Source organism: Nelusetta ayraudi, unplaced genomic scaffold (genome assembly GCF_046127955.1).
Source record: "Nelusetta ayraudi isolate G7.1 ecotype Tasmania unplaced genomic scaffold, CSIRO-AGI_Nayr_v1 ptg000017l, whole genome shotgun sequence".
Classification (NCBI taxonomy): domain Eukaryota; kingdom Metazoa; phylum Chordata; class Actinopteri; order Tetraodontiformes; family Monacanthidae; genus Nelusetta; species Nelusetta ayraudi.
The window spans coordinates 4,438,349-4,456,256 of record NW_027466067.1 but is presented as its reverse complement, the minus strand read 5'-3'; the positions used below and the strand labels follow the sequence as shown (position 1 = coordinate 4,456,256).

The window sequence follows — 17,908 nt, the reverse complement described above, 5'->3', positions numbered from 1 at the left end:
AACATGTAGCCTGTAATGACCACGTGTGTTCATTCCTCGCTAGCCTTAACCATGGAAGTACTACTCGAGTGTTTTGAGTGGTGTCATGTGACGTTTGCGTCTGACAAGCTTTGAAACGGAGCAGAGAAAACGGCGTTACCGTTTTTTCTTAACACAGAAAACACACCCCAGCAGCAAAGAAAATGCGTTTTTTCTCCCTTCACTCCGTTAAATAATAAATATCTCTATACCCGCCAATCCAACCGTGTGTCGGTTTGATTTCCAGTAGTAAATCGAAACAAACGTGGTTGTATTGGCCTTTCTTCTGGAGCTTTCCATTTCTATTTTCCTCAGTCGTGGCTGAGATGACACCGTTCTACCTGTAGGTGTCGGTACAATCTCGCTTGTTGCTCGGAACAAAGTGCTATCAAACGTCATGTTTTGCTGGACTCAGTCCAGACTCACCGATCGCTAGCTTGACGCCAGTCCGTTTACTGCTGTTAGTCCTGCCTCTTTTATGCGGGGAATACTGCGCAGGCAATTTTCAGGGTAACAAGGCCATGGAATCGGTTGTTGTCAATTCCATGACCAAGCTACTGTTCTTGACCATGTAAAACGTACTAATTATAACTACTTTTTATTTATTTATTTATTCATGTTTCCAAAATTACAATTTTTGTTCTCAGATCAGGAATTAAGATTGATTAATTCATTCTTTACACCAAGATCAGTGCCTAAAATGAACAGGTCACATATTAAAGACATGATTGTCTTCATTCGTTCATTCACTCATTTTGCATCAGTGCCTGTATCGTCTTCTTGAGGTCGCAGGATTGCTGGAGCCTGACTCCTATTTTTAGGCCATAGGCACCGTACATCCGGGACAAATTGCTTGTTTACTGCAGTGCAGGATACAAAATGTTCAGCCACAGTCAAAACAACTGACTCTAAATATTGTGCTAGGTTAAATATTTGTTGGGGGTGCATCCGTTTGGCGGGGTGCAGGGTAGGGAGTACGATGTATTAACTCTTGTCAATGTATATGTCTTGTGAAGTTTTAGTGGTCACGCATTCGAACCGCTCATTCAAAGCAGTGTTAATACAGTGGTGGAGACTGTAGGCCGTGGCCCCGTGTCTGCGGTAGATGACATAGTTGATGTGGTGTAAACAGAGGCGCTGTGTTGTGGGCATAATCTCCCGCGATGCAGCGATACAGCCTTGCTCAGAGTGATCGCCAAGCTGCTTTCAGCAAAACTTGGCGCTGACCTTCACGCTCGCTCAGCTCTACAGCGGTTGTACAGGCAGCGGTAGTCTCTGGCCCAGTGGGCCGGGGAAGTGAACCATTACGGCAGGCGTGGACACGCTGTCAGAGTGTAACAACAAGGGTTGAAAAAGGTCACATCAGCTGAAGTGACAGCTGCAGTTCCTTTACGACGTCAGCTGTGCGCGCCCACACACAAGCACACACACAGGCGCGCACACACACACACACACACAAACGCTACCTCATTAGTGTCCACACATCCAGGGTGACAGGTGGCAACCTTATGGCCATGTGTTGTTTGACTGAATCTTCTTGGCCAACTGGAGTTCACAGGTCACTGGCATTTGTTTCAAAAAAACCACCGTTAACACCAGTGGCTGCAGTAACAAGCATATTTGCCATTTCTTCCCCGCTTTTTCTTTTCAGATCAAATTTCTAGTAATTAGATTTTTTGAAATGTGCTGTACATGAATAACACCATAATGGCATAATGAATATTGTAGCAGTATTACATGGAACATATATTATCCATGCTTAAGAATTACTGTAATTAAAACTAGTTCAACATTCTAAACGTTATTGAATTGGATCAAATTCACTAAGAAATCAACAGTCAGTGGCTGATAATGAGCCCATTTAAAGCAAAGCCTGCACAAAATTCATTCACGGGAGCAGATCAGATTAATCCCAACTATCACTAAGCAGGCATAGATGCTTTGAAATAGAGTTGGAGAATGTTTTCAGAGCAAAACACATTACATATACCATATAATATCTACTCACACATTGTATATAGAGATATGATCCACGACCAGGTATTATAGTATTTTGTGTCCCGAATGGCCGATGCTAACTTTTCTAATTTTGCCATGAAATTTCAAGAAATTTTATGGAAAAGTACTATTTGAGAGTGAGGGGTTTTTCTAATTAAACTGCAAACTTAAGTTAACTTTGGTGAGTGCTTGTTGACCATATGTTTTAGCAATATACACTAAGTATTGAAATCTAATGTCAAATGAAAAACATTGATGTATATCTAAATGCTGATGTTCGTAAACAAAATAAGCATGACACAAATAAGCTTAGCATAACCCTTTGGAAAACCGTCAACAATCACAGTTTATGAGTAAAGGTTCAAATAACACAAAGCAGGCATATTTTCACATGCAGCATGTTATGAACACAGACACAGAAGCTAAGAAACATTTTAAACCACTGACAGAAAACATCCTTAATACATCTTTAGGCTGACTAAGGAACCTTGAAGGTTCTCGATGTGGCGGAGGACAGTGATTTGGTTGCCATCTTTAGAACTCAACTAACTTCCTGTTTTCAGCTATTTTTCTTTTTCAAATTTCAACCATTTCTAAACTCAGTAAAAAAAAAAAAGTAGATTTGGTTCAAAATTCCTGTACAGTGTCATTATGAAAATTATGCACAGTAACAAAAGTAGATGCCCTTTGCAACAAAAACCATTTATGCTTCGATCAAAGGTCAGTTGTTGCTATGGCAGGGCAAATGTATAGCTGACAGTTCTAGATTGGGAACAGCCTGGTAGCATTTTGCTGCTGTAGAATGTACCCAACTTTATTTTTTCTTTTTCTTTTTTTCTTTTTCTTTTTTAACATGGTTAAGGCAACAGAGGTCACAAAACATATCCTGAATTGCATACAAAAAAGGCAGTGATCATCAACTTGTCTCCTGGTTTCACGTTACCATTGTTGTTGGTTGAAATAATACGACACGCTCTTTCATCTGGTATTAACTACACATATTTTTTGCATTACGTTGCAATTGTACAACGATTGTTACAAGTCTCCCAACACAGCATGCGAACTGTAGCGCCCTCTTGACACCAGCAAAAGCCAAGAGCGATCCAAAAAAAACAAAACAAAAAACTTCACATTGCAGGCACGTCTGACTTTTTCATCGCAGTCCCCAAATTCACCGTCGTCATTGTTGTCTGAACGTTCGCAGGTTGAATAGACGAAGAGGGAAAAGATTGTGTATCTGGTGGATTTGTGCTGATTTGATCTCACTGTGTGGGCAGTCTTTGAAGCAGCAGAGGGTCCTTGTGGGTAGCGTGTCCTGGTGGGTGGTAGGTGTAGTCGGAGGTCAGGGTCTTGGGTGTTTTTTTGTTTTTTTTTCCCATCTATTTATTTTGTGATTCACATCTCGGTGTCAGCCACAGGGGTCTGGCAAGCAGAGTGTCCGTTAGTTGTCGGGGAGGTGCTGGTCCCATTTTCTGGCGGGGACTCGCCATTAGTGATGGGCTTATCGACTGGCTCCTGGGGCAGGGGAGCCACAGACACCAGGGTGTTGGCCTGGTTCTCCTCGTCCACCTGGTAGGATTCCGCCTGAGGGAAGCGCACAGACAGCACAGGTGTCAATAGTCATGCAGTATTTTTGAGATGAACACAACACGAACAAACTTTACTTTACTGATCGAACAAAATGGGATCTGTAGGATATGTATTGCTTCTTTATAAGGTTGCTAAAAACTGACGTTGGTTGCATTATTTTGCTTTTGTGAGCAGCGGAGTCACTTATCCTTGTGCTTTCTTTCTGTGTGGGATGCTCCGTAACCGCATGTGTTTCTCATGCTTGGCTAATTAAATGCAAAACTGCTTGGAAATGTACTCCATGGAAATCCCCACATTTGTAAACGCTAGAAAATGATGTCATGAGAACAATGAGAACTAAAACCATCTGCAGGTTTGTGAGGATTTTTTTTTTTTAAAGCAAAAAAAAACAAAACTCAACGTTGCTTTAGGTTAAGAGATCTGTCAGTCAAACATGTCCCCCTAAACCACAGGATCACATTGCATCCAACCTTCAATCCATATGTGCTTTGTTCGAACCAAGAGTCAGTTGGATGCCGTTGATCCTTAAACTTCTTTATATACCCTGATCTAACATAGACATAAACCATTGTACAGCTGGCTTAAAGCGAAGTGTGCAATATTTGAGAACAACAATGTGGCTTATTACCTCAGTGGAGGTACAAACAGCAGTGAATCATCAACGTTTTTGCGATAATGCGGCTGCAGTCACAATAAATCTGGCGTAGTGGCAGAAACGCAACATTTCATTGTTATCTTCTAACAGGAATCCTTGTAATTAATCTGCAGCCACCATCACCTCCACCTTTCTAACTTTTTTTGTACCTTACATTAAGTCAGGCTTAAATTTAGGTATGTTGAACGTTTAACGTTTTGTTTCATCAAGTAGCACAGCGAACGACACGCAATACTAGTACTGGGTGGCATACCAGTTCATACCGAATACCGGTATATATATATATATATTTATTTATTTTTTAGAATATACATTTTTGGTTGTACCACATTACCAGTAGGGGCCTTTAAAGCATATTTTCTGAGACACATTCAGATTTTTTTGGCACTTCATATTTTTGGTATCGGTGGCAACAACATTGTCTCCTCAACACTCACCAGTCTGACTCCTTTGGAGTTCTTGCGGTGAGTTTTGAGGTAGTAACCAGCAACCAGAAGTGCAGCCAGCAAGAGGCCAGCCAGCAGCAAGGAAACCAGCACCAGCTTGGAGTTCTTCCCCCGGCGAGGAGCCGCGTTCTCAATACCAGTCTGGCAAATACGAGGACAAAAAAAAAACAACATTGTTTATAGAGGATCAAAATTGCAGTGAGTTTGGCGATTCAAACAATATACACATAAAAAACATGAAATCAGCGTATGCATTGCCAGTGGTTAGGCTGACTGATGTTTTATTTATTTATTTTTATTTTATCAATCTATTTTTATCATCTGGTTACTGTTTTTCTGAGAAAAAAAACAGCCCCACCCACGTGTTTGTTTACAGCGATGTGCCCGTGGAAATTGACATTTTCCCATCCAAGTCTGGGAGGCAGGCTCATAAAAAGAATATTCCAGTTAGAGTGAGACGCCATAATGATGAGGCTGCATGGTAAATAAGGTCACTAACTTTCTGTGTGAGCAGATATACCGTATCGGTGTATATTGAAGCCAAAGAGACCAAGGCGAACTGGCGTAGAGGAATGTTGGGTCATTTCCAAAGTATGAGAGAAAGAATGTTTTGCAGCAGTCTTGTGGCTTGTTCGTGGCATTTTTGTTTGTCACAAAACCTGGCATCTGAGTTCCCAGAAGTCTTCTCCATGGGTTATTTTTTGAAAACTCCACAGCATTTGTTGTTGTTATTGTACAGGCTGTGCATGATGTGTGTCGTCACTGTCTGATTCTAAAGATTAAGCTTGGTCCTTGTGGGGTGGACTAAATATGACCTCACTGATGGCTTAGGCGTAGGAAACACGGCCCGCCGCTAATTCTTGTTATATTTTTCTCTCAAGTAGAATAGTTTTGTACCTTATCTTTGATGTTGTCATTGTTAAACTTGTCAACCATTCCGGAAACGTCCTCTGCAATTAAAAAAAAAGGTAATTGTTAAAATTCTATGAGGCACAGAATAGTCGCCTATGTGTTAATATCTGTATCACCACAAGAACACCACTGACCTTCAACATACTTCCCAGAAACAATAATTTCATCAGAGTTGTCTTCCTGGAAAATGTCCAGCTTACAGTCGTCACCACATATGTCCCGTAGAACACTCTGAATCTTCACTTTGGTTTGGTCCTGCAAGAACAAACGGTTGCATATTCATCCACATTTAAGTGTTTCACCTCATCATCGCCCCAAAATACCCCCTCTCCCCAACATAAAATATCAACAACTACAGACATTTTACAATTGCTAATTAGCCTAATGGAGTACCGGAAGAGGAAACCTACAGACACACAGACAACATGCAAACTCCACACAGAAAGGCCGGGAATCAATCCAGCAACCTTCCTGTTATGAGGTTACAGTGCTCACCACTGTGCCACCCACTGCCTTCAATTTGTTTGTTATTTTGACTAGATTTGGCTGACCAGAAAGAGGTTTAGAATGGTATGTTGCACCACAAAAGCTAAATATGTGATATTTTGGCCCAGATCAACTACTATAGCATTTGACACTTAGAGTCAGTAGATGGATGGAGCCATTATTTTTTTTTTTTTACAGGAGAAAACAATGGAAAGAAGAATTTTGTATGAGTTCTCAGTTTGTTATGAGTCTCAACGCTTCTCTGTTGTGTTTTGCTGCCGACAGTTGCTCATATGTTGTTTAAATGATGAATTATGCATAGGCTGCTTTACGAAACATAGCGATTCCCGGTAGGGATTAGATTGTCAAACTTGTTTCCAAAAGCAAACACACACCCACGCACACTGCTGCCTCAGGCCTCCATACATTATTCGTTTTATAGCAACAGTGGGGCCACCCATCAAGCTCTTCCTTTGGCCTCACGGCTCCATCAACAAGCTCAACCTCCCCGCAGTCTCGTGGACTTTATACAGCCGCCTGACAAATATGTGATGAATAGACTGACTAGTGGGCTCACAGACTGTCACAGCCTCTTAAATAACAGAGAATTTCCTGCAGATCCCAAACAAATCGACTGCCAACTAGTCTCGGCATTGGAAGCACACGGAGATTGTTGGCACTTTTGTTGTTGTGCATGCATGCCCCTTTGTCCCTCCTGCAGGCCTTAAAACATTACCTTCATTTGGTTTACCTTCAACCAAATTTTTATTTACAGGAAGCAATGCTCACTTACACAGTTGGATGAGGCCTTAAGTTTAATATTGACAGCATTTTTGTCCAGTACAGCCTCTTTGTTGACACAGATGACGTCCTCTTGTGTCACAACCTGGGGAGATAAAGAACAACCCTGAGATTATCCCACTTTGTTTTTGGTAGCATTATGTGAGTCATCAGAAATTTCGTTTTCATCACCAAAATCTTTCAGCATAAAATATCCACTTTTTCTTCTGGTATCTAATCCTCCCACCAGAGCTAGCTTTGAATTTAATTATACAGGAAATCTGCATCTTGAACAAGTTTCTCCTGCCGACATGCACAGAGCAACACTGCTTACACTTTCCTTTCTTTTTCTACATGTTTTTACTGAAGAGCTACTGCTTGCGTTGGTTTCATTTTCACACTAGGGGCTCAGGCACGGACTCAAACATTCTTGAGCCCAAAGTCCATATTGTTTGATTCATGTGAACACAATTGTTGGTGACTGCACTTGGGTGGTCCCATGCATGCATGCATGGACTCTGCCCAAACAAGGAGCTGGGTTTAAATCTATTGTGTGGCTATCCAATTTAAACCAAATCACATATGGCCACGGATTGTTGACGTATAAATTGCAAGCAAGTAAGATTGGATCATACTGCCACCTATTATATTGGAGTGCAGACCACAGCTGACAGTTGATAAGTAATCCCAAAAACTATCAGTTTCTGTTTGATAATGTCCCATACAGGATAGGTCAGAGAGCTACCTGTGGTCGAAAGATTAAATCCTACATCTTCTCCCTGCGAACTAAGAACATTTAACGGCTATTGGGTGCTGCTTTTTTTTTTGTTAAGAAATTATAATAACATCCCTCTGGTAAATGTACGCATGTAATACATAATAGGTGTCCATGACATGCTGTAGTAGGCCTCTATATCTTACCTGTGGCTCGTTTTGGGGACCATCGCCTCTGGAAGGCTCAGGCGCTGGTGTCTCAGGTTCCATTACTTTTGGTCCATTTGTCTGCACCTCTTGCGGAAGCTCATCAGCCTCCGCCTGACCGGCCCTGTCCTCATCATCCTGTGTGTCTTCAGGAGCTGCTGCTGTCGTCAGGTTAGGTCCCAGAGGTCCCGCGGTGGGAAAGAGCAGCACTTGGGGATCGCCTTGTTCTGTTAAGGCCATTTGATTCAAATTAGTAGTTTGGTTATAAAATTGATCGCAAAACAGAAAAATCTAACAATGCTTGGACATTTGGACAAGTTTTGAGCAACACATTGTCAGTTTGCCATCATTTAAATCAAATATCTCTCTTTTTTCTTTTATTGAATGATTGGTAGTAATTTTCTTACCAGGGACTTCAGGTGTCTGTGGAACCATGTCTCCTCGAATGTAAGCCTCTGCAGGTTGCGCTGTAGAGACAGCTTCCTCTTCCTGTGCCATAACTCCGGCTGTCAAGAAAACAGAAGTGATTATTCTCACTGTGTCATTTTTGAAAGTACGGAATTCCTTATACACTGCCTCTTTGCCCCTAATTTAAAAAAGGTTGTCAAAATACGAGTAAGTAGTTGTAAGTAAGTGAGTTAAACCTCTGAGACAGTAACTTGTAGGTAGCCAATACCTAAAAGGTGCAGGTGGAAAAGCAAGATGACCTCAATGGATAAAAGGAAGCTCAGCTCAGAGCAAAATGTACGTGCATTTTTCTTCCTTTACAGTGAAGCCACAGTGAGGCCTTCAGTCGAGCCTGAGCTCTGAGAGACTGCATGTATTTAGTGAATTACTGGTGGGTGAGTTCCCCTCCTCAGCTTGAACAAATAAACCAGCCATTTGGTACAAGACCTTCTCTGCTTCTGCAGGAAAAAAAAAGCTCGGCTCTCCTGGTGGCTCCCCCTGGGGCTGATGCTATGAGCTTCTCAGAGACGTCTGTCAGCTTGTAGTAAAAAAAAAAAAGAAATTTTCAGCGACAAGAAACTCAGGCAAAATAGTTTCATGTTATATTTCTGATTGCTTCTTCTTATTCCCTGAAGGCAAAAATGGTCATGCTGCGTCAGTGGCAACATAGAGTACTCCATGATGCAGACTGTTAGGACTGGTATATCTTTGCTAAATATCCTGTCAGTATTATTTGCTATACAGTCATTCCAAACCATGATGTCAGTAGCGACCCATGAAGCTGATTTGATAAAGTTGTAACATGAGATTGTCAGAGAGGCTGCACTATTCACCAGTGTGCAGCAACGTCAGGCAGTGTGAGAGCTCTTCGGCACCACATCAGGTAATAGATCTTACTGCAGACAAGATCTTATGCTCTCTGAACCCGTAGATTAGGTCATGCACTTTGAAATTAGATCTCCTCCAGTCTGAGTTTTTTTTTTAAATGATGCTGGGGTTTGAGAGACTCACTTTAGATCCTGGATAAAGGGATGTAAAAATTGTGAAACTGGATATTGCAAGAGGAGAGATTCTGCATCGGTTTTGTTGAATGCTCAGATTGAACATAATGGTTGCTCGGCAGTTTTCCACCCCCGCCTCCTTTTTTATATATATATGTATTATATGACTGCATTCTCTACCAACTGTTTTGACTTTGGGAAAAATGTGTCTGATAAATTGTTATAATAATTCCAAAGTTCCCTGTCCTCCTGTCATAACTGTTCCTCCATTTACACACCTATTCCTAGTGTTTTTTTTTCAGTTTAACACTCAAAGGTCATGTTATAGTTTATATAGACAGATAAGACATTTTTAAAATCCCAATTCACCAACCACAAATAAACCATAAAGAGTCTACAGGTGTTTTAGCGCAAAGAGATGTGAGATGTAAAAGCAGTGGTCAACACCACTTGGGAAGGGGAGTTTACATCCTCGTGAAATTAAAATCTCCTTGTTAAAACAAAATACTGATGAGATATTTTGTTTATTTTAATTGAATCAGGCTGCAGTATTGTTGTTATCTGAAGTGATTATTATGTTTTATAATGTTTAAAATATGCAGCTAAACTCGCAAAATCAACGATCTCACTGATCTCATCAAAGGTTTTGGCTATTTGAGTTTGTCATGGGTTCTCAACTTTTGATCACAACAAATATTTGCCAAGTTAAAGTGTAAAGACAAACAGCCATGACTCCTTATAACACTTCTCAGTGCTCCTCCTTTTGTCTTTTTGGTTGTGCCACCGTCACTACTCAGTGTTAGTTTTTTCTACTGGGCGCAATTATTCACACAATGGTAGGATTTCCTTGGATAAATCTTTGTCTGCAAACAAGCAGAAAGGTGTCACCAGGGCAACAAAGTTGTGTGCCACGCTCAAGGATGGGCTGTCACCTCCATGGAGGTCTTGAGTGTTGACATGTGTTCACTGCAGCTGTCCCTCATACAGTATCCAACCCAAACCAGGGTGACCTCGGCGCAGTTTTGCCCTTTTCCTCATGCAAGTTGATTCAACAACAAAGGGCGCAAAAGCTCCTGTAGACACGCTCAAGTTTCACGACGGAACCAGAATGCTGCCAAATTCACTGCCTGGTCTCACTATCCTTGTCATCTCTCATTTGCCATTAGAAGCATTAGCTTGGGTGTGGACTGTCGACGGGTCAAGGACTCGCTAACCTTGTTAAGTCTGGCTGTCAGACCCCCAGTCTGCAGCCTGCAGCTGCCTGCACCCGCCCATTTCTGGGTGGTCTTTATCAGGAAGAATGAGACACACGCCGAATCCGGTGGAACGTTTCTGAAATTCTTCAGACGTTTTCGCCTGATAAAAAGCCCAAGAAAGGCGAGTCAAAAAATTGGAAGGTGATCAGGGGATCCATTACACTCGAGCCGACCAGTCAGACTAGTTACTGCACAACATTAGCCACTTCAAGTTAGCGTTGTTTTTACACAATGTCTTCCTCCCTTAGCGAAAGGGCTTTAATGAGTTTAATTGGTTGTTTTTATTGGTCTCAAGCTGATGACGTCATTGCAGCCTTGGTGCACTTGAAAAAACTCTCACTCTCCAGTTTTCCCACAGCCAACCAAATGCCGCATTTTCTTATTTAACCCCGCAAGTACTCTCCGTCCAGCTCTCATGCCCTCATCCATCACACGCTACACTCAGAGTAATGCTCACATGGAGTAAAACCTCCGCCCGTATTGGCCTTGTGTGAGCGATGCAGAGGGAAACGGCAGGATGCAGGCATGCCAAACCGTTTTCTTTCGTGATAAAGGTCTGCTTACTTTTCATTTCAGGCAATTCAACAAATGATAAATATGTGCTTGGTTTGCAAACATATCTCTCTTGTTTGACTGAGACATTCCTCTAATAACGCCCTCTGCGTTCACAGACTCTAATCCTGACATGTGCTCACGTTTCATCTCTCCCCTTTTGTTTGTGTAATATTTAACCGTGACCACAATATCACTCATAGCTATCATTGCACAAACCTAATCAGTCCTAACGCCATATGTTCAACAGACTGGGGACTGACTTCACTGCTCGCCTGAAGATTTTCCCACCATGTTGCCGTGAATGACGGCTGTGGTCTGGAAATGCTCTGGCCCTGCACACCCTCCCTCTGTCTCCCGGGACTCTGTGTGGAGGAATCTGGCAGGCCTGTGGATGGAGCCCAGCCTGGAGCTGCATATCCTCCTCCTTCCCCTACGCCCGGCTCTCCTGTGCCTGCCCTCTCCCAGTCACGCAAGGCTTATCCCCGGCATCCACCGAGGTGAGACGCTGGCCTTGGCCCTGCACATCTACCATACCGTCGAGACCACATCGCTCTCGTGCAGTTGTTGTTTCTGTGCAATCCATAATGAGTCCAATCCAAAAACATGAGAGAAGCTCTCCTGCACGTGCTTTGGTGCACTGGCTTTTCCCAGTCCCACACAATGAAATGAGTTAAAATAACAGCATATCTGAGAAAGAAATTCCATTTAAGGGTTCAAAAACGAGAATCTTATCAGTGCTCACAATGTAAAAGCAAAAGAAAATCCCCTATTGGGCTAATCTTTATCTTTTAAGACTAAAATGCAGCCAGTACAAATGCATTTGCTCCAAAGCCCCTATTGTGTGTCTTCACATGCGAAACATGATCCAGTGGGTTTTGGCTTCTACAGAATCCCCAGACTACTTCTAGGAGGGACAAACCTTCAAAACATGGCATTCCGCTCAAGACACACACACACACACACACACACACACACACACACACACACACACACCTACTAAGCCCTCTCGCTCCTGGGGTAGACCATTTGCTGGGTAATGGCACAAAGAGAGGTGATAATGGTCTCCACACTAGTGGTGGACCACCATGTCAATGGTTGGCGACCAACTCACCTTTCTCAAACTTGATTGTTTTTCAGTTTTGACAGACAAAGAAAACTGCATATACATCCTGCATACTAACTCATAGCACCCTCTATAAAATGTGTTGCTAACATTCTCTCCGGTTTGCATCTCTTAAAATGATTGCCAAATGTCCCTCAGAAGGAACTGTATGGATGTCTTTAACACACCACTGCTTTGCTGTGTGGGAGGAGGCGTCAGAGTCTTTATGTGAATGCAGCCATTATTCATCACGTGGAGTATTTAAGTCATGTCTTACAATAGCCAGCTATAGACGTTCTGTAACTCTGAGCTTGACTGGATGCTGTGATCGTAGCATAATGCAACACAAACAGTCATTTTGGCATTTCTGGAAGATAGTTGCAAAAGTGCCTGGTCGTAATGGGATCAAGTGTAATTATCCTGCAGCGGCCGCTCGGTCTTCCAGTTTGTAATGGAGGCCCTGTGACATCATTCTGGCATCGGCTGGATAGAAATTTGATCCGGCGGCACACCTCCCGCACCCCTACTCTGCTCCCCCAGTGCACTCTGCCCAACGTGGATTAAAAAAGTTAGCTGGAGACAAAGTGAAGAGTGAGGTCGCTCAGGCCCAGGCCATGTGGCCTCTCCAGTTTCATTTGCAATTATTGAATTTGTCCAGCCTAGTTCAAAGGTGATTTATTTTTAAACGCCTTTGTCTTTTCTTTTATTCATTGCTTCAAGTACCTCTCTGGGGCTTATCCTGATCGTAATCACTATTCGCAGAGGCGTTTAGAGCATTTTCATAATTTAATATCCTGCCCGCCTTGAAGAACATGAATGTCAGAGTTAAGAGCGCCCGGAGGAATGTGACATTGGAGCCCGAGTCCCTCTGGGTTAAAAATGCTCGGTAACTCGAGCCTCTTTGAAACAACAGACCACTGACCCCGCTTCTCCTGGACCCCACCCCTACCGCCATCCTGTCAGAGCGACTAATAGCAGAGCCAAGCCCATTCTGCTCTCCTCTTGGCAGAAAAGGCAAGCGGCTCTCATGGTTTCCGTCATGCTCGAGGATCAAGCGCCTGCCCAGCTGCGGCGTTCACACAAAAGCCAGCCCCTGAGGGCCACTGCAGCAGCCCTCCTTATCGAATGTGCGATGCCTGTTTGCCGGCCACCACAATCAGAAAAACGTGACATCTGCTTTCAATTGGGACTATTAACCCCCAACCCCCAACCCCCCCTCCTTTGTCTCCACCCTGAAGCAGCGCACGCATGTTCACAACTGGCCAATTGACACAGCTTCAGCATCCCTCTGCATTAACTGAACTCAGCCTGTGCTGTTGCGTGTGTACAGGTACACTCATCACTTAACTGTCTCCTGAGGGAATTTAAGGTTCATTTTTTATTGTGTACACACGTGGGTAGCATGTGGAAAGAACAGCAATGAATTGGCCTTTAAAAGCTCACTGCTTTAAAAGCAGACTACTCAGTAAGAGTTGCGCTAATACGATCGTTCAATCAATCAATTAATAGAGATGAAGATAGAGAGAGGCATAGAAGTAGAGTAAGAGTGGCATATAGGCCAGTGATGTTTTAATGTGTTAATGCCAGGTGTCTTTAAAATTTTAATGGATCAATTGGTGTGACTTAAAAGTAACTGCTGTTGTGTTAAACAGTGGAAGTAGTTTCTCGGTAAAGTGAGCTGACTGTTTGCTAACTTTGTAGCAAACTAGAGCAAGTTCTTTGATGTTGTCTCCTAAATGTTCTAATGTGCTTGCAATATGCTTTCTTGCCACTGGATGCTGCTAAACCCTTCGCTGTGGGTCTTTAAACCCTCAAATGCTACGCCAGCGCTGACCACCTGTGGACAGGAAGAGCCGAGGATTTCGCGGCAAACCCCGGAGATTAGCGCACAACCTGCCTATGCCCTCCTGAGCCACTTGCTCCCCAGTTGACATGCAAACATCTGTTGCCCACCCCTCTTTACAAGTCCCTTCATTTTGACGTTTTACAGTATGCGTCGCCATGTGGCACATGGGGCTTTGCTTCTCTCCTTAGTCCCCGCACAGAGTAAATAGTGTCTGACAGTACAGAGGCTGGGAAAAAGTTGAAAGAAGAATGGAGAGAAGCAGACCGGCTAGTTTTAAGGAAGGATGAAAACCATTTTCCCAACCGAGGAGGTGGGCTGGGTCCTTGATGTGTTTATGTGCGTGCCCAGATGTGCCACCGCTGGCACACTTCACCTCGGTATTTGAACTTCATGCGGCTTTCGCTCACGGGATGAGCGGGGATCTGTGTTGTTGACACCAAACAATGATTCACGTAATTACATGGTCTGGAGTCGGCGGCGAGGTCGACGGCCAACCTCGTCAAAGTGCCTGGCAGTGCAGACGGGCAGCTTTAAGGACTTATGATGATGGTTCCAGGGGATATTTTTAGGCATTCCAGTCATTTTCTGACATCGGTGTAAACTCCCAGAGTATCGCTCTGCTTTACTCATCGCTTCACAACCAGAAGGGGTTTCCCCCCTTCTCTGTGTTTCTCATCATCAGCCCCTCCACGGCCCCTCCTTCAGGCTGTCCACGCAACTGCTCTTCAGCATCTGTCCGTCTTTGGCTGCAGTTGCATAACAGCTCCACTGTCCTCGGCCTTCCGTCCAGGATCATTCTTCTAAGGTTTTTTTTTTTTTTTGCTCGTGTCCAAATTCATGCAGCAGATGCTACATCTTTGAAGTTAATATAAATTTCAGCTGCACTCTTCTCCTCTCTTCTCCTTCGCGCCATTTCACATCTGTGAGATATCAGATATCTGTTGCCATCCATTCTTCTTGACACGCACATTTTGGCACAGCTGCTGCGTTGCTCGTGACTCGAGGCAGATTAGCATGGCAGCGTCTGCCCTCAGACAACAGACCAAGATGTTTAAAAAAAAAATAAATAAAAAATTCCAAGCTATTCCCAGGAATCTGTGAGTTGAAATCTTCTACAATGGTTTCATCTTCCAGCGTGTGTGCAGCTGCCTCTCACCACTAATGACCTCATTTTCTATACGCTGCGGTGTATGAATGAGACAGGAGGTTTTAATTAGAGTGACCCACAGCATGATTAATTTCTACAGCCACAGCAGAAGGCATTGTGCATTTTGCCGTAGCTCTTAAACCTTTTTTTCGTGTACATTTCTGAGAATATCCTGCATTTCTTTTCTCTCTAAACTTGAATTTTTCATCCAAAGTGTTTTAAGATTTGATTGAGATTATCTTCCCAGAAACTCACTTCACAAAGTTTGTTTGGTGCTGGAACCATTCATCCAAGCTGATGTATATCTTCTTCTCTATCTTGATCTTGATGTTTTACACCATTAAATAAACATTACATGTGGCACAAAAAGTTTCTTGCCACTCACTGAACTTTTAGGTCTGTTAGTGTTTTGCAGTATTTTTTAACGTGTTAAACATTTATACAACATATAAATATACATTCACATTGCATATTTGCTTTGTGTGCAATATGATTTATGCAGTCTGCATTCTGAGAGACAGCAGGAAATGCAGGCAACACTTCCAGGACAAATATCCCCAAGGGGACAATATGGTATTGTATTCCGTTTGTGTGTTCAAAAGACCATCAAGCTCTGGGGTGGAGCAGTATATATTTTTTAAATAAACACATTTTACCATTTACCATTTAAATATACACAAACAAGTAGTAAGTAAGCAAACAGCTCAGTGTCTTAAGAGTTGCTCCTGACAAGCTGCTCGACCCTCGTGGCTGTTTAGGATACATTATACGCTGCCAAGCAGTCGTGGGGGTCGACTGGTTCCCATCACACAAAAGATGAGATAAGATAAATGAGTCCTCCCTGGACTGCCCTGGAGGCTGGCCACAGCCCCGTTATGTCTTCACAGCCAAATTTAAAACGCATTTTAACAACTCACTCCACACCCTCCTTGCACGCACACTTCCACCGGCCTCGTGTTTCACAGCTAAATATAAACACGCATTTCTCAAATATCTGGCATTTCCTCGCTCCTGGAAAACAGGAATTGGGTCTGTACTGTAACTTTTGAACAGGGCTCTAAGGACCCCAAGAAGGAAAGAAAAAAAAAAAGAAAAGTTTCAAACTCAAGAGTGATTTTGTTAAGAATAAAATGGAATGCATTCAGGTCTCTGGAACTATTTCAGCATTTCACAGTACAGTCAAGACTTTCAATTCAAAAGTAGAGCTGCAAGTGATCATTCAAATCTTTGTACTGTGCCAAACAAATTCTCTCAGAAATGGTCCCTTTGTTTGCCAGCCAGTAATGTTCATCTGCTGCCATGCTGGGGGGTGGGGCAGAGGGGTGAGGGCGAAGAAAAAGTCATTACCTCACTGCTGTAGCAAACATGTAAAGTCGCACATGTTGTGGATTTGTTTAGAGTTTAGAGACAGCGTGTTAGCATTCCAGAGAGTCGGAAGGGTTGTAGGGTTAAAACCTGGTTGAGCTCTAAGACCATTCAAACAAACACTCCCCCTCTCCTCCCTGACTCCCTCCCACACCCTCCTCCGCCAAAACGGCCCGCCGGTCTCTCAAGGTTGACCAACTCTGCAAGTTTTTTGTTTTTTGCTGTTTTGCTTTTTTTTTTTTTTTTTTACCCCCACAAAGTACTCACCGCTAAGCAGTGCCGCCACGACGAGCAGAGCAAAAGTCAGCATTTCGCAAGCTCCCTGCGTTCTCGGTGCAGATGATGCTGCCATCCTCGTCCTCAGCGTGCAGACGTCTGGTGGAACAAAACAGGCGCAAAACCGAATCACTCCGGGGTTTCGTCTTACTCAGAGCGGGACGGACGGGGTGGATAAAGCGCCACTTGTGTTGCGTCCTGTTTTTATACAACCCCACCTCCCTCCTTCTCTGAGGCCCAGCCCTGCACCCGGTGCTCCACTGGTTACTTTAACCCTTCCTCCGTGCCCCCTCCCACTCACAAGCGGGAGTGCGAGGAATAGGGAGGGGCAGGATTTTGTGGCCTCGTGGATGGTCGTGCGTTTTCCCGCTAAGGCCGGGAGCATTCTTTAAATACTGCGTCGAGTGATGATGAATCTTCATGTAATTCGGCCCCCAGATGCTTGAAGCGGCTCTGCAGCAAGAACTCTTCACACTCTGCTCACACTCAGGGCTGCCATGTCTTGCGGGCAGCTGCCTGTAATCCAGCGCACAATGAAAGGTGACGGCTGACAATGGGCTGTGGCTCTCGGCTTTTAATAGGCTTTTTTCAGAGACGGACCGTGGAGGAGCACATCAGGCTCAAAAACAAAGAAAAAAAAAAGGTCGGAGGCCCACTTTTATGCTAATGGGATTAATTCATTTCAGTGGAGTGAGACCCCTGCCCTCCTTCTCCTCACCCTGCCCCCCACCCACTTTCACCAGGTCAAGGATCTCCCGCTTCAACTTTTTTGTTTTACTCTCTCAAGTTTTTCTCCAAATGCTTTTTGCCAGGAGTTCTCATGCTCTCCTGCATGCAAGCCGCACATCTGGAACCAGTGGTGAAAGTATGCTAAATGACTTGTTAAAAAGAGTGAGGAAGAAGAAGAGTGTTAAAAAAAAAAAAAAAAGACCACACCCTCACGGTCAACAAAGGAGGAGCCACGGCAGCAATTTGCGAAAAGCAAACTGGTCCACAACTGCATCTTACACGTTTGGGGGGGGGGCATGGGGGGTTGTGTAATTCGACTCCGACCCTGGCCCCCGTCCTTTCCTCTCCCTCCCCCACCACAGTCACCCCATTTCCTCC

The 17,908-nt window shown here is 43.7% G+C and overlaps 1 protein-coding gene and 1 long non-coding RNA gene across 3 annotated transcripts in view; one reads left to right on the top strand and one right to left on the bottom strand.

Annotated features, from left to right (window-relative positions):
* LOC142887326 (uncharacterized) overlaps positions 1-17,908 on the top strand; it is a 35,426-nt gene that overhangs the window by 4,820 nt on the left and 12,698 nt on the right. For both annotated transcript variants that reach the window (XR_012926525.1, XR_012926524.1), the window contains exon 2: positions 11,313-11,562. This is a non-coding gene — a long non-coding RNA (uncharacterized LOC142887326). The remainder of the gene's footprint in view (positions 1-11,312; positions 11,563-17,908) is intronic.
* On the bottom strand, positions 3,374-17,044 carry LOC142887320 (uncharacterized). Its single transcript, XM_076024871.1, has 8 exons — positions 16,793-17,044; positions 8,214-8,312; positions 7,807-8,033; positions 6,899-6,991; positions 5,754-5,874; positions 5,605-5,657; positions 4,699-4,848; positions 3,374-3,600 (listed from the first exon to the last, which is right to left on the bottom strand). The coding sequence occupies exons 1-8, from the start codon at positions 16,875-16,877 to the stop codon at positions 3,412-3,414; spliced, it is 1,017 nt and encodes a 338-aa protein (XP_075880986.1). The 5' UTR covers positions 16,878-17,044; the 3' UTR covers positions 3,374-3,411.

What these genes read in the sequence shown, in the direction of transcription:
- LOC142887320 (XM_076024871.1), bottom strand. Translation starts at nt 16,877, where the DNA reads ATGGCAGCATCATCTGCACCGAGAACGCAGGGAGCTTGCGAAATGCTG. An exon ending in CGTGGCGGCACTGCTTAGCG is followed by an intron (nt 8,313 to 16,792) that starts GTGAGTACTTTG and finishes TTTTCTTGACAG; the next exon opens with CCGGAGTTATGGCACAGGAA. An exon ending in ACTCCAAAGGAGTCAGACTG is followed by an intron (nt 3,601 to 4,698) that starts GTGAGTGTTGAG and finishes CGCTTCCCTCAG; the next exon opens with GCGGAATCCTACCAGGTGGA.